Consider the following 15345-nt stretch of genomic DNA (forward strand, 5'->3'; position numbering starts at 1 on the left):
AACTCTCCTGTGACTGTTTCTCTGTTTCACATTATCTCTCCATTTCCACTGCATCATATTCTCTTCCTCTTTCTCTCCTCATTTCCCGTCTGCTGATCCATCTCTTGTGTTTTCGTCCCACTGTCAGCATGTTGCGAATCCTCCGACTGCCATTTTCAGCATCTGTTTCTCTTTTCCTCTTCCTCTCGTTCATTTTGACTTGTTTGGCGTTTCCCCCCACTTCTCTCCCCCTTCAGATTTTCCCTTCATTTTTTCCCTATTTCCCCGCAGCCTCTCCGTGCCCGAGCTCCTTTCCTCACCCCTCATCCACCCCATCATCATTTTTATCCTGTCTCTACTGGGGTTTTCTTTTATCTCTCCCTCTCATCTGGCCTTTTGTCGCATTTCTCATGTGGGTTTCTGGTCTCATCCCACCTCTTCAGTCCACCTATCTATCCATCTTTTTTCCTCTGTCATTTCCCCTCACACCCTACAGCTTCTTCCCCCTTTCATCCCTCTCCCACATGGTTCCACTTTTCTTCTGTCCCTTCGTTTTCCATCCTCTTTCCAACCTGTTATTGTAACCATGATTTTTTACCTTCTCTCTACCTGTATCGACCTTCCCTGCCAAATCCCCACCTGCCCTTTTCCATCCCATCCTTCATCTCCGGCTCTGCAGCTCTCCTCTTTCCATTTCTCCCACTCTTCTCCTCATCTGTCTATCATCCACTCATATCTTGACATTTTTCCCGTTCTAATTTTGTAACTGTCTCCCCACATCAAACTGTTTTCATCTTCTTGTCACTTGGCCATGTCATTTTTCTCATTTTCTCCTCTTACCACATCTCCTTTTGTCATTACTCGCCTTTGTTATTGTTCCGCTTTGTGTGCACGTTTGACTTATAGAGATGAAATATGCTAAAAAGACACTCGGCCCAACACGACCATTTTACTCATCAAATATATATCAGCAACGACTGCAGTTGCACTGATTTGCCATATTTGGTTCAGGTCACTTAGCTACATGACAATGAGCCACTGTGAACAAAGGTCACATGGACTCACAGCATGCTGCTTGTTAATTGGGCAAAGTTATGGAAACATGTCCACCATGTGAGGCTTTTTAAATCCATATTGGATCTAATTAGGGTGTTAACATTAGATATTTAATGCATATAGTCCAGATTAATCATGATCATAATAAACAGTTCTGAGTTTAAGAGCCAGTAGACAAAGCAGAAATACTGGAGGACCCTTATGAAAAACCCACAAGCACTCACTAACATCTGGCACTAGTTTCAGAAAAAAACCCAGATCTGCCTGTATTCTTCCCTCGGTCAAATGGGTCTGTAGTAGTCTCCAGTATTTATCAGTTCCAGCTCCGACCAGCAGTAATGTAGTAACGTGTAATAACAACACGCGGGGGACGAGCTAATATTTTCCCCGCTTTCCACATGACGGTTTTGAAAGTGTTATTTGAAATTCCACACGGAATTCAGTAGGTTTATTAGTGTCGCGACCCAGAGTTTATCCATTTTGAATGCCAAATGTTTTTTTTGTGCGGTTCTTTTAAACACTCCGTTATAGTTCCCAGTTCCCGGGAATGCTTAATGCTGCTGAAATGGGGGGTTTTGAGTGATGCTGAAATTCGATGCTCAGCCTGTGAAAATAGCAATCTTGTCACGGTCATCCAGACCATGAAGGTGTTTGTTCATAAAATGCGACGCATGTTGGATACCGTCGAGGTGTTGTTGGTTTCTTTCTTTCTTCTTTTTATTTCAGTCCCCTTCATTTCTTCCTTTATTTCATACATCTGTTAAAGTTCATTTATTTTACTCACAAATGAATGTAGAGCTCAAATATAAGACTCCGTCTATCAGTTAATTTGGGGGATTGATTATTACTGGTAGATTATTCATGAATACTTCAGCTGACCTATTTCCCTGCTGTTAATCAATAACAGTTGAACTTGAAGGTTTAAAAATGTTTACTTTCTTTGCTCCATTGTTGACTCTATTGTTTATGCCGCTAAAAGCTCGTGGTAAAATTAACCAGGGAGGTATTCAAAGTATTTATTTACTTGCGTGACGGACCTTCCAAAAAGCACATCCATCACCACAAATATGACCATGAAGCTGAATTTAGTGACTTGAATCAGCGTTGGGGAAATCTTTCATACCGCTTCCATCTGTCACTCATGGCAAATTGCTTTTAGTTTTAAGCTTAATATAATTTAAAAGCTGAAATTACATTATAAATTATGATTAGATACATTTATATGTGTTAGGTTGAGATGTATGTCCTCATGTCGTCTGATGTGCATTGATCATCTCAGGTACATTCAGCCTGTTTTTTGAGTCCAGGATGTTTATTTTAGCTATAACAATTCTGCTTATTGCCTGCCTTCTTTTGGACAGAACTGATCCAGAATGGCCGTCTTTTGATGCTGCCCCTGGCCGCAGGAGACCTGCACTCCCTGCTGCCTGATGAAGATGGGAAGCATCTGTATGTGGCCATGAAAGATAACCTGCTGTCTACCAGCCTGGATGATATAACACAGAACCCCCGCAAGGTTAGAACTGCACACGGCACAGTCACGCACCCTCGCATAACAGTGGACTATACAAAGACAGCATGTATATGAATGCTTGAAAGACAGACCGAACATTCAAGTTGTACAAACTGGTTAAATGGAGTCTCAAGACTAATTATTGACAATGGGAGGAGGAGGAAATTCCTCCTCGATGACTAACGTTCCCTAATTGTCAATTTATCTCCCATTCCCCACTCAAGCATGACACACTCTTCAGTTCCTCAGTGAATTATTTTGTACTTAATGTATACTAACAGCCAAATTTACATTATTCCGCATTTACTCATCTCCCAATTTGTTGGTACTGAACCTGGTATGATCTGTTGAGAGCACCAGGACCAAGTTAAACTGGACTTGATTGAGTTAAGGGTCAGGATCAGGATCAGGGTGAAGGTCAGGGTGATGGTCAGGGTCAGGGTCAGGGTTGTGACCAAGTTCTTGCACGCCTACGAACACACCTACGCACAAACCTGACTTGTTTTCGCAGGAAAAGCAACTCTCGGTTTCAACATCTGCCTTTTCGTGATTCTATCGGCTGTGTTCACTATCAAAAACAGGTACGCAGGCAGCCAGCGGACCAGACAGATAGCCGCGGAGCTGGCCAGCCACCCACTCAGGCAGCCAATCCAGCCAATAAAAGGACCAGACTGACATAAGCAACTCATAACTCAACTCTGTGCTGTATGCAAAGCTATATATTTCTACATATAGTATTTATAGTCTGTTTATTCTCTTCCTGTGGGGTTGTGATCGGACACAGACCCGAAATTCTCGACAGTTTTGGTCATTTCGCTCCTGCTATCTGCTGCTTCTTATCAGTCTGTTTATCGATGCTTCCAAAGTGTTCTGGCCCAATAATGTGGGCACGCAGCCGTGGACAAGCAAACGGTTTGAATATGACAGTGGTGCCTCACATCATTCTGTGGGCGTGTCAGCAGGCCTCGGAACATTCCTTCTGTGTGAGTCTACAGCTGGAAGCCAATGTTACACGGAGTGATTTGATGTGTTTGCGGGTTTTGAGCGCTTATTTGTTCCTCCGTGACTGTGACCACTTGGCCGTTTTTTTCCCCCTCCCATTTATATTTTTCACAGACGGGTGATTTTTGATTCGAATTCTTAACCTGCTCAGATACCACCAATGGTGGCCCGTGTTCCTGTCAGTGTGTGGTATTTAGAGATAAGGACAAGCAAAGTCTCTCATCTAATCTGATCATCAACGCTCCGCTCCGGGCTCTGTGGGAAGACTGCAGCGGGCCGTAATTACAGCATATCCACAAGAAATTGTTTCCCTGAAAACAGCGTCATTTTCCATTAATCTTTTTCAAAGCGAGATGTCCTATCGGGATTTTGGACACACACGTGTGCGCCGGCCGAGGATCCTTCCGGTTTCTACCCTTTCTTTGGTCAATTTTGCAGCATGGTATGTGGAGAGGAGTGATCTGGGTCTCAGGGGCTCATGACTGAGTAGGGAAACATTTGATTCGTCATGTATCTGTCATTCGACACCAAACCTCACCCATTTATAACCCTCCTCTCTCTGTTTTTGTCATTTTCTACCCTGTTGATCTTCCATAAGAGCAACAGAATAATATTTTATTTTAATGAGCGTGTTTGCACACTGACTGTTTACACACACTATGTAGTTTAAGCTGCTGTTTTGATTACATCAGATCCATTAGTCTTACAGGATCTTTGACTATAAACAGGAACACAAGCACTTATTGTAACACGTCGTGACGGAGACTATTTAGGATAAGTGAATAAACCCTCTTATGACTGTATTTAAGACCTACATCTGTTAATGGCTCCATGTCTATCCCTCAGCTGCAGTTGGAAAAATCTTCCTTTTGATTATTATATTTGTACGGATGCATTGCTTGTCTCGTTTATGCGTTGCAGATGTTGGGAAAAATGTGGTTTTGGAGCCACGTTCCATTATTTTGTCGCAGATTTGTGAAATGGCCTCGGAAAATGTGTAGCACAGATAGTGTTGCATGTATGGATTTTCGCAAACCCTCTATTTAAAATAAATCAGGTTGGAGCGAAGCATCGTTTAAACAAAGCAGGCAACCACTCAGGCAGAAATGGTCAGGACTAATCTTATGAAGAGTCTAGCAGTACAATATTTCTAAATTCTGGACTGTTATGTTCAGAACTTTTGAGACAGCGGGGGGATCGTAGGCACATGTGTAATATAATCCATCACAAATGAGGAATATTTCAAAACACATGCTTTTCTTCCACACACACACACACAAAAATTGTGCTCGCATTTTAATGCTCTGTTAATTAATCATGTTATCTCCAGTGCTGCTCTTCTGACAGTTTGGCTCGTGTAAACAACCAGGTGGGTTTTATTTTCCCCTCCCTCATGCAGCCTTGCAGGAGGCATCAGCGTCTCCCTCTCCTGCTGCTGGTTTGCGTCTACATTTGTCCTATTTTGTTGATTTTCTCTCTGCCTCACCCACTCGTAACTCAGCAGCCAAAAATCTTCTCTCTCTCCCTCTCTCTGTGTCTCTCTCTCACTAGCTGTACTGGCCAGCCAGTCCAGATCGTGTTCAAGAATGTTTGATGGCGGGAAAGGATCCAGAGGTGATTCAGTGCACACCCAACTTGGGCAATCTTCCTACAGAGAAACATGCAGTTTTATCTTCTAATAATCTTATTTTAGTAAACTCAGACTGAATGGGTTTGACAAGTAATAGAAATTCTATAACTTGATATGTCCAAGGTAGTTTTCTCTGTCAGTTCTGGAACTGAAGAAGACTTCTGGATAGAAGGCGAAACGTCTTCAAGAGAAGAAACCCAGTCCAGTTGACAGAGAACACTACCTTGGATACAATGACCTGGATGACTGAGAATGTACACAGATATAACTTGATATGCAACAATGTATTTTCCACATGTATGGAACATTAAAACCATCCTGGGCATCCTGGGTTTTTTCCAACATCTTTTTACTGTGGTGATTCTGTTTCTTGTCCTTTTAGCTGGAGTGTGCAAACTTCCTACGCGTGTTGCAGCATTTCAACCAAACGCACCTGTACGTCTGTGGCACAGGTGCCTTCAACCCCCGCTGTGCTTTCGTGTCTACCAGCGTCTTCCTCAAGGTTTGGCTCCCCCATGCACACTTCAATATACGTGGAAAAGGGAATGAGTTGCACAACACTTATAGCTTCTTTGCCTGTCGTTGTTCTGTAATGATGTCATTACTGTTTCTGCAACCCACGTTTTCATTCCAACCCCTATAGCGAAGTCTAACAGGTCTAACAGCAGGTGAAGAATTGGATGTGTAATGTCTGCCCCTATGCCCAGATATATCGGCATATGTCTGTCTATAATGTACAGGTGTACCGCAGACGTTGAAGCCAAACCTCCTTAAAAACGCCATAATTTTTGCTTAAAAAAAGTCGAACACACAGGCCAGGACATTTCTGGGTGCTTTTCTGCAGACATATACGGATTTTCACACAGAGGCGTGTAGGTGCAAATGGTTGGAAACACATGTGCGAAAAGCTGCGACACGTTCATGCTGGACTGTCAGATCAGCACCGGTCTGATTTGTGTCTCTTGCTGAGGCATTTTCTTCAAGTTGCATGCATGGTATCCAGGTGTGTGTGTCTGTCTGTCTGTGTGTGTGTGTGTGTGCGTGAGTGTGTGTGTGTGTGTGCGTGAGAGTGAGAGACTAATTCCATGAAAGGCTGTCTAAGATCAGAGTGGTTCAGACGTGGCGCTTATAGGAGCTGGTGGTACTGACTGGTTTAAGACTGTTCTTCACACATTTTGAAATCCTTCCACTTAGCCCGATTAGCCTTGATCAGCTACTTAGTGTGTGTGTGTGTGTGTGTGTGTGTGTGAGTGTGTGGCAGACTTGTCTCCCGCCAGGAAAAGTCTCCAGTCCATCATAAATCACAGTGACAGCATTATATGTGTATAAAGTAATTTGTCAATCAAATAATGGTTCTGCTGTCTTCTGTTCTGTGTGACTTTTCTTTTCTTTGCCAGTCAGAGCACCAGCTGCTCTCCTACAGCCAGACAGAGTGTGGGAAGGGGAAATGTCCCTATGATCCATTTCAGAAAACGGCTTCTACTGTGGTCGGTAAGTTGGCTTCAAATGCACTGCAAATTATAAGGTACTGAAGGGCGCATTACCAGTTGTTTCTGTGGTTTCAGAAAAGTGTGCAGGATGGATTTTTCATAAGCAAAACATTGATTTTCAGATTAACCACTAAACTAAAATGAAGATATTAACCTTTTGTTCCAGCTGTGCAACATCTGCAGAACAAATCTGCATACTTCAGTTCTGAGGAAAAACCTTTAGGTTTTCTTTTTCTAAACATAATGTAACCTTAATGTAACTGAACAGATCTGCATTAACTACCATCTGTGGTACAACAGTGTCGAAAACTGCTTCCTCTTTGCATAATTTGAAACTCTTGACAGATGGAGAACTGTACGCTGGAATCACCTCAGACTTCATGAGCCGCGACTCGTCCTTCTTCCGCAGCCTCGGCGGCCGTCGCGTCATCCGAACCGAACAGTACGACTCCACCTGGCTGCTGGGTTAGTACGATCGACTGTCTGGTGAATTATCCTGAAAATAGCGAACAAGCTCATCTGGCTCCCACGGGTAGTGTCATCACGTGTACGATATATCGTGATTGAGTTTTTAAAAGAAATAACAGAAGGGAGGGGCGGCACGGTGGTGTGGTGGTTAGCACTGTTGCCTCACAGCAAGAAGGCCCCGGGTTCGATCCCTGATTGAGGCTGGGGACTTTCTGTGTGGAGTTTGCATGTTCTCCCTGTGCCTGCGTGGGTTCTCTCCGGGTACTCCGGCTTCCTCCCACAGTCCAAAGACATGCATGATTGGGGATTAGGCTAATTGGAAACTCTAAATTGCCCATGAGTGTGAGAGAGAATGGTTGTTTGTCTATATGTGTTAGCCCTGCGATTGACTGGCGTCCAGTCCAGGGTGTACCCTGCCTCCGCCCATTGTGCTGGGATAGGCTCCAGTCCCCCCGCGACCCTCAGTGGAGGAACAAGCGGTAGAAAGTGAGTGAGTGAGATAACAGAAGGGAAGTTCAGCCAACTCATATCGACTGACGTTCTCCTCTAATTGAGTAGTTTAACATAAATGAATGGTTTCAGAATAAACATCTTCCCCACTAACATGTTGCTTTATAACCTCGCCATCTGAACTTGAGTAAACTTGATATCTCTGAAACATCTCCTGCATTCCCCTCTTTATCAGGCCAGTGTGTCCACGTCTGCCACAGATAACAACAAGCTACAGTCCACATTCACCCTCTCTACCGTTTGTGCGCTCTATCACTATCTGAAGCACACTCGTGCATGCGCATTTCTTGCATTTTAGCAGAGGTGGAACGTGATATTTAGAATTTATGTGTCTTCCTATCATCAGATGCCCAGTTTGTGCGGGTAGCGCCGCTGTCTGAGACCGATAACCCCGAAGATGATAAAGTCTACGTGTTCTTCACTGAGCGCGCTCAGGAGGCAGAGGGGGCTGCCGGGAAGGTTCTCTACTCCAGAGTGGCGCGTGTGTGTAAGGTACAGAGCAAGTTCTTGCAGGGAAAAGGAAGACAACATGTTCGCGATTGTTTGTTTGTGTTCACTTATCGGAAACATATCAGCATCTGTGTGAACTCGATTGGCTCATCTGTCAAGGAATACGTGCCTGACAGTGTGTGCGTACTGACATGCGTGTGCGAACTTCTTGTTTTAGGTCAAATACGGGTTACATGGAAGTGTTTTCTTTCATTCCTCTTTAGAATGACATTGGAGGCCAGAGGAGTCTGGTGAACAAGTGGAGCACCTTCCAAAAGGCTCGTTTGGAGTGTTCAGTCCCAGGACCAGACGGCCTCCACACACACTTCGACCAGCTGCGTGAGTACATACGAGCACAGCGCGCATGTGTAACCCAACCACATGAGGAAGACTCCACCCGCTGGTCTCATCAGCAGCTGGGGCCTCATAAAAGATTGTGCGAATGTGTCATAAAAGAAGTTATGAAGTCAGATGCTCAGCTGGTGTGTGTGTGTGTGTGTGTGTGTGTGTGTGTGTGTGTGTGTGTGTGTTTGTGTATGGGCGCGTGCATCAAGCATTTTGCTTGAAGGATAGTTTACAGACTTCGAAACTGTAGGTGGTTCTGCCGTTACCACGGTGATCAACAGCCTTGTCGGTCACCGTGCTGTGGTAACCATGGCAACTGGCCTCAACATTAGATTAGAGGGATTTTATTCATTATGAAGGATTCACACTTGTGTTATGCTGCTCGTCTGTGTGTGTTTGCAATCTTGTCTGACTTGTTGTCAGTGTTGAAAAAATGTTAAATGAATAATTTACTGCGCTGGACTTGTAGGACTTGTAGAACATTAGCACAAAGGGCTATCACCTCCTGTCTGCAATATGAGTTATTTGACACACTCCGTGCACCCACGCAGGTCTCTTTGGTTGCTAAGTGCAGGAATTTATCAGTTCCCCACATGGTCAGTATTAATTAAAAGAATGATTGATTAAACAGGTTGGATTTAAGTGTATCTAGTCCTGAAACATGATTAAGGGAAACAACAAGAATATCTCTGGCTTGATGTAATGTTCCTCACAAAACAGCAGATTTTATAGAAGCAGAGGCCAACTTTTGCCACCCGAGCTGTCCAGAGCAGCAGGCGTATGCGTCCAATTTATACTTCATATATGCGAACCATACGGCTGATGTTGATGATATCGCCATTGAAGCCAAGGAGAAAATGGTTCAAACACCATCTCTGTACACTCATATATCTCGTAACCGCACCCCCACTTCCTGCAGCAAACGAGAGGGAAGTGATGTCACCAGATGACATACGGCCCTTTTGCGCCAGATGATGACAAAGTCGAGGCCCTTCTAACTGTGGGCTGCAGCTTAAATCCAATGGGAGGGTACCGGCTGAAGAACAAGCAACTTTGTCTCTCTTTAGTGCTGCTGTGACGGCCACAAATAAAGGGCGAGATGAATAACCAGCCTCAAGAGGGGCTCCTCAGGCAGCCGGTTCCAGAACCTGTGCTCCAGTCAGTTCAAAAGCACCTATGAACTTACAATGTTCTTTTTATCATTGTTGTATATAACAGCATCTATAACAGAAGGGGCTCCCGTGGCCAGTGCCTCGTTCATTCTGCCACCACATCATTGTTGATCCAAACTGTTTAAAGGCCAGTTTCATTACAGCCTTGTATCTGAGTTCGGCTAGTCCCTTTCAGAAATTTCAACACTCTATTGGGATGTATAAATGACAAACGACCCGTTATTCATATGTGGATTGGTGATTGCAGCTCTTGAAGTCATGTATGCACCGTGGTAGAATGGGAAGACTGTCGTGTTCATTTGTTTTCAGTATCAGGGACAACTGAAGGGCAGGTGACATTGAGCATTCCGCTGCATACCTCTGTAGGATTCCAGTATTCCAGTAATTCCAGTAATTTATTTCAAATAAGTGAAATAGCCTGAATGTTAGCATCCATGCTCTCTCTCTCTTTCTCTCTCTTACTTTCTCTCTTGCCTCAGCTTGTCTGCGTATGCAAGATGGTTCTGTCTTGTTAGGAGTGTAAACATTTGACCAGGCATCCCCCCCCCTCCTTTTAACATATCTGATAAGGGCAGCCTGCGTTTGTTTGCGAATACAGCCCAGCACTTCCACTCACAGACACAAACTGCACAGACCATATACAAAAGATTAACCCAGCAGGTTAAGAATGCTGCCTGTGTTGAGTTTATACTACGCTCCACCGCACAGAAACACCACAAATCCCACAAACCTTCGATGGTCTGTGGGTCCTTCTCAGCCACAGAGCACCTGGGCGTGTGCGATAACTCGATGATATGAGGAGATTTTGCCGAGCGTTCAGAGGTAAGGGTGATAAAAGGACATTGGCAACATTCATTTTCATAAGTGTGTCCTAAATTTCTGAAGTAGCAGGATTATATATTACTGATGGCTTAGCCAGGAGGTGAATCAGAGCTGCAGATAGTTTGGATCCCCTGACCTCTGGAATATGAGCCAGCACTTTTCCACTGCACCACTTTACTGCAGAGTAATTTAACAACGCTGACATTCCTGACGTAAATATATACTGACAAACTTTATAGAAAATGATTCACCGCTGCCGTCTCTGTTGTGTCTTTTTGTTGTGGAAAAACAGTCATACTGTGAGGTTTTTGCTCTGGAGTCAGGCTGCGGGTGGAATAAGTGTCCTGACACGAGTCGGGGAGGCATTTTCAGGCCTTTTCAACATCCGTGCCAGAGGGAGCCATTTTTCTAGACATAAAACAGCTACTATATCCATGTCACTTTATGTTTTAACCACCATCCTGGAGGGGAGGAATGGTGGGAGGGAGAAGAGCTAACAGATGAGCGCTGATAACAGCATGATAAAAGACGTTGCTGAGGTTTTCTGCAAAAGCTTCAAAGTCTCAGTAGCACCTTAAAATATATAATATACTTGGAGAGGCGAATGAGATTTGATGGCGCTCGTCATCGTGCTTCCTGTAGCTTCGTGAGGTCAAGTAGGCGGGCTTTAAGGAAAGATCGATGTGAGCAGATTGGCTCAAGAAAAAGATATCTGAGGTTTTAAGGACAAACAGTCAGTTCAGGATAATAACTGCAGCCACAAACATCCAGTCCACATTAGTCTGCAAACACCTTCATATTAGCTGCAAATTCCCCAAAAAAATCACAGCAGATCCTATTTATAGGAATATATATATTGATCATTTTATTTAAAAATGCTTAAACGCAACATCGGTGCTTTTATGGTTTATTTACATATTTGTCTGCTCTCGTTGACATTTTGACCTTCCCTCACTGATGGATGGACGCGCAATCCATGGACAGCAGGGATAACATCGCTGGGAGGCAGATGCTTTATTGCGAAGCCTCCTTATTACCCCCCTTTAAAAGGCTTTATTGAAAATTATTGCACATTGGAGGGCGACCAAAACTGTCCACACACTGAGTGTGGGGGAGAGTTGATGTCTCAATCCATATGCTTTATAAATTGTTAAGGCGCTGGGATATCCAACCCTGATGAATGCCTTTTCCATTATTTACTGCTTAACTACACGGTCAACAAAAACACAGTGTTTAAAGTGCATTTCAAACACAATCATGTCAGTAATCATCTGTAGATTGTGCAATCCTGATCCATTAAACACTCGAGCGAAGAAACACTTGAATCGAAGCCCAATTTGTCAAAGTACAAAACTCGAGACAGAAGAGGATGGTTCAGGAGGGCAGGAGAAAAAGGAACAACGGGAGACAAAGTATGAGGGCAAAAGTGAGAGGAAAAGGTGCGAACTTGACAACAAAAGACAGATAGGAGGGAGATAAACGTGAGACAAGGAAAACAGAGGAGAGAAGATAAATAGAAGCTGTTATTAAAGCTTTATTGCCTTGGTGCTCAACAGAAATGGTCATTCTTTCCACGCATGTTCAGGAACAGCTCGTTTCAAGTTATATTTGGAACCATGTAGCAAAACAGGTATTCTGGCTGTCAGGTGGAACAGAAATATTCATTCGGGCCCACTCGAGAGAGGTCATCATCGTAGACTTCGTAGATCTCAAATCATTATTTTGCTGCTGAATCTTTTGTTCCTCACTGCTGCTAAAACACGTGTTACTGCTGTTGTTTCAAGGTGTCGCCTGTACCTGCACCTGTCGCCGATGGCAGGATGAGCTGTTAACTTGTCACAGCCTCCTGTTCTCTCCTTTAAGCAGAAGCAGCGTCCTCTGAAAGCGGACAAGGTTTTTGTGAAGAATTCATAAATACAAAAAAGTCTTTCCAGTGTGTGTAAATCCAGTTGTTGCAACATATAACAGAGCAGAGGCCCCGCTGCTATAATACACGATAGGAAAAGTCCTCATTATAATTGCAGGATGTCCACTTAGGAGAAATATAGCTGAGAAATTAAGGACATCAATGAAGTGTTGTGGTTAATAGATGGCACAGACAGAAGCAGAGGATGGGATTAAGAGCAAAGGAGAAGATGACATTTATGTACCCTGATCTGACCCAGACAACGACATTTATCCATGAAGGACACAGAGGGGACAAGTGAGGTGAAGCAGAAAGGGTGGGGGGGGCTCATGGTTAGGGAGACGGGGAGAAAAAGAAATGGGGTTAATAGGGCGGGATGGAGCAGAGAGTGATGAACACGGGGAGGACAAGGAGACAGAGTGAGACAATAAGGGTGGAGAGGTTGTTCTCATGTTTTGGGACGCTACGAGACGCCTTTGGTAGCGTTTAATAGAAATGGCCGGCTGTGCGTTGTAGCGCTTTAGCAGCCAGTGACATCCTCATTTTCCTTCGTCGGCGTTGCTGTTGAAAGTTTTGGAGATTTCAAAATGGACTTAAGAGCGGCGGTAGACGGGAAAATGTGTCACGGGGAAGAAAATGTGGAGCAGCAGAAGGAACGGGGCCAATAGCTGAAGGGGTTAAAGAGCCAGACAGGATGGAGGGAGGGCTATTATCTGTAAATGACTGCAAAGAGGAAATAAAGATGGGGCGTGTGGTCAGAAACGCGGCGAGGAGGGAGGAGGTTAATGGTAGCATTGTGGGTGGCTGGACAAGGAGAGAGAGGAGGAGGATAGGGGTGTACGCCTCGGGGGGTATGGCTAGACGTTTTGGAGGAGGAGGAGGAAGATAGGGGCCGTGGTGGAAGGTCTGCGGGCGAGACAAGACTATCTACCCTCAGGGGAGCGCAAGCGCGTTTTGTTTAGAGAAGAAGATAGAAGAATAACCCTCCGGTGTAAACAGACTAGACAGGCAGACGGACGTGGAGATGGAGGGATGAAGAGATATGAGAAGGGGGAAGGAGGTGGTGAAAGTGAGAAACAAAGAGAAGATGTCCAAATGGGTCCCGGGATGTCCAGGTGGATTTGGATAGAGAGTAGGGGGAGGTGGTGGTTGTGGTGTTGAGGGAGGTTCACCTGATAAACAGATAAGGAGCAACGCAGGAGGGGGGACATAGAACAGCTCAAAACAAGAGCAAATCTAAGGATTGATTAATATTAAAGATTGTTCAGGCTTCCTCTGGGGCCACCCTGTGAAACACCTGTGCAGGCAGAAGCAGAAGTCTGCAGCAGTGGTTTTGATGACTGCATATACGCTAGCTTTCCCTTCTGTGTTCAAGATTAATTACCTCAGAGTTATTTCAGTTTATCCTTCAAACAGACGGTATAGTTGAGGCGGAACTGCACTAACTCAGCCATGAATTAAACTTGTCACGCAGTCGCACCCCCACACCCCCCCCTGTGTTTTTTTGCCAAGCTTCTGCAGTAAATAACAGATATCTTCAAAGTCTGAGAAAGACTAATGTTGTTCTGGCTGCGCCTGCCAAAGTTTAACTACGTCTTCATGTGAGTGCACAGTGAGGTGCAGAGAACAAAGCGTCCCGCTGACTTTCAAGCAAAGAGATAGGACTCAAAGTTTTCCCCCCACGGAGTTTTAACAAAGTTTCACTCAAGTTTAGGCTGCACTTCTTGAATAACGAGCTATTCTGTTGTGCAGCCTCGGCGCTACGCCGCGCCCTGATTTTCTTCTTAGCTCGTCAATATCGGGTCTTTTTTTTAAATTTAAGATGGCGTCTCTCCTTACGTAACCGCTGTTGTGCTTCAGCCAGATTTAGCGTTTTTGGGGAAAAAGAAATGAAGTTTTACAGCTCAGACAAACGTGACACTGTAAAACACATGACTGAAACGTTTTTTCTCAGTCTCTCCGAGATGATACGAACACTGGAGTGTTATTTTTAACCACTCAAACATGTGGGCTGCAGATTTTGCAAATGAGGAGACCAGTGGCGTCACCAGTGTAGCTGCGGTTTAGCAAATGGCGACTCCTGAATAGATGAAGATTTATAATCACTTCAAAATGAACAAATGGCTCAGATCAACATCCGATCACATGACCCCCAGGTTTCAAAGGCTGACGAGATTGCTCCACCTTTCGAAATGACAAAAACGTCCAATGAACCCATTCATCCATATTGTTCTGGCCCAACTTGTGCTAAACGCAGCCAAACTGTTTTGTGCCAGCAAATAAGAATCTTGTCATAATATTTTAAGAAATATAAGAGAACAACTCTCTGTAAATCTTTATATTGCAAGATGGGGGCCAAGAGTTGCAGTTGCACAGCTTCCACAGTAGCAGCCAGTCAAGCTCTTCTCCCACACTATAATAACTGAGACTATTTCTTTCCAATTTCGAGTCTTAAGTGGAGTCTATTTTCTTTTCACTCGTAAACATTTGGATGTTCTGTGGCTTTCAAATAACGTCTGCAAAAATCTGTAACTTTAAGGTTAAAAAAGAAGCCTATAAATCATCCAAAGCAAGAAAAACAAAATAAATAAAATGATAGACGGTGCAGAAAATTGAAAGATAAAACTTTTGATTAATGAACTGGAGTTGGGGCATTCTTTACAAGATGTAAGCAAAAAAGCGAAGCCTCGACGTGATAAGGGCGCCGTGGCAATGATTCACTGTAGATGACTTTGAGGATGAGTGAGTAGCAATATAGCGGAGCGTTAGAGACGTAAAGACAACATTCATCCGCCCAAAGATTATGATGTAAAAGAAACAAAAGAAAGACAATAAAGATAACTATGAAAAGAATGGCTGACATATCAAATAGGGGATGAGAGAAGGCATAATGTGAGCTGCAGGCCATAAACTACCCATAGTCCTCACTGCTCTCCACTGAGATGTCTGCTCATCGTGTGTGT

The 15345-nt window shown here is 44.1% G+C and overlaps 1 protein-coding gene across 2 annotated transcripts in view; it reads left to right on the forward strand.

Annotated features, from left to right (window-relative positions):
- The window catches only part of sema3h (sema domain, immunoglobulin domain (Ig), short basic domain, secreted, (semaphorin) 3H), a 35297-nt gene that overhangs the window by 13040 nt on the left and 6912 nt on the right, over window positions 1-15345 (forward strand). For both annotated transcript variants that reach the window (XM_011621806.2, XM_029833922.1), the window contains exons 2-8: window positions 2397-2551; window positions 5102-5164; window positions 5563-5682; window positions 6578-6671; window positions 7016-7135; window positions 7995-8140; window positions 8362-8476. In XM_011621806.2, the coding sequence (XP_011620108.1) occupies window positions 2397-2551; window positions 5102-5164; window positions 5563-5682; window positions 6578-6671; window positions 7016-7135; window positions 7995-8140; window positions 8362-8476 (813 nt within the window). The remainder of the gene's footprint in view (window positions 1-2396; window positions 2552-5101; window positions 5165-5562; window positions 5683-6577; window positions 6672-7015; window positions 7136-7994; window positions 8141-8361; window positions 8477-15345) is intronic.

Source organism: Takifugu rubripes, chromosome 3, assembly GCF_901000725.2.
Source record: "Takifugu rubripes chromosome 3, fTakRub1.2, whole genome shotgun sequence".
Lineage (NCBI taxonomy): Eukaryota > Metazoa > Chordata > Actinopteri > Tetraodontiformes > Tetraodontidae > Takifugu > Takifugu rubripes.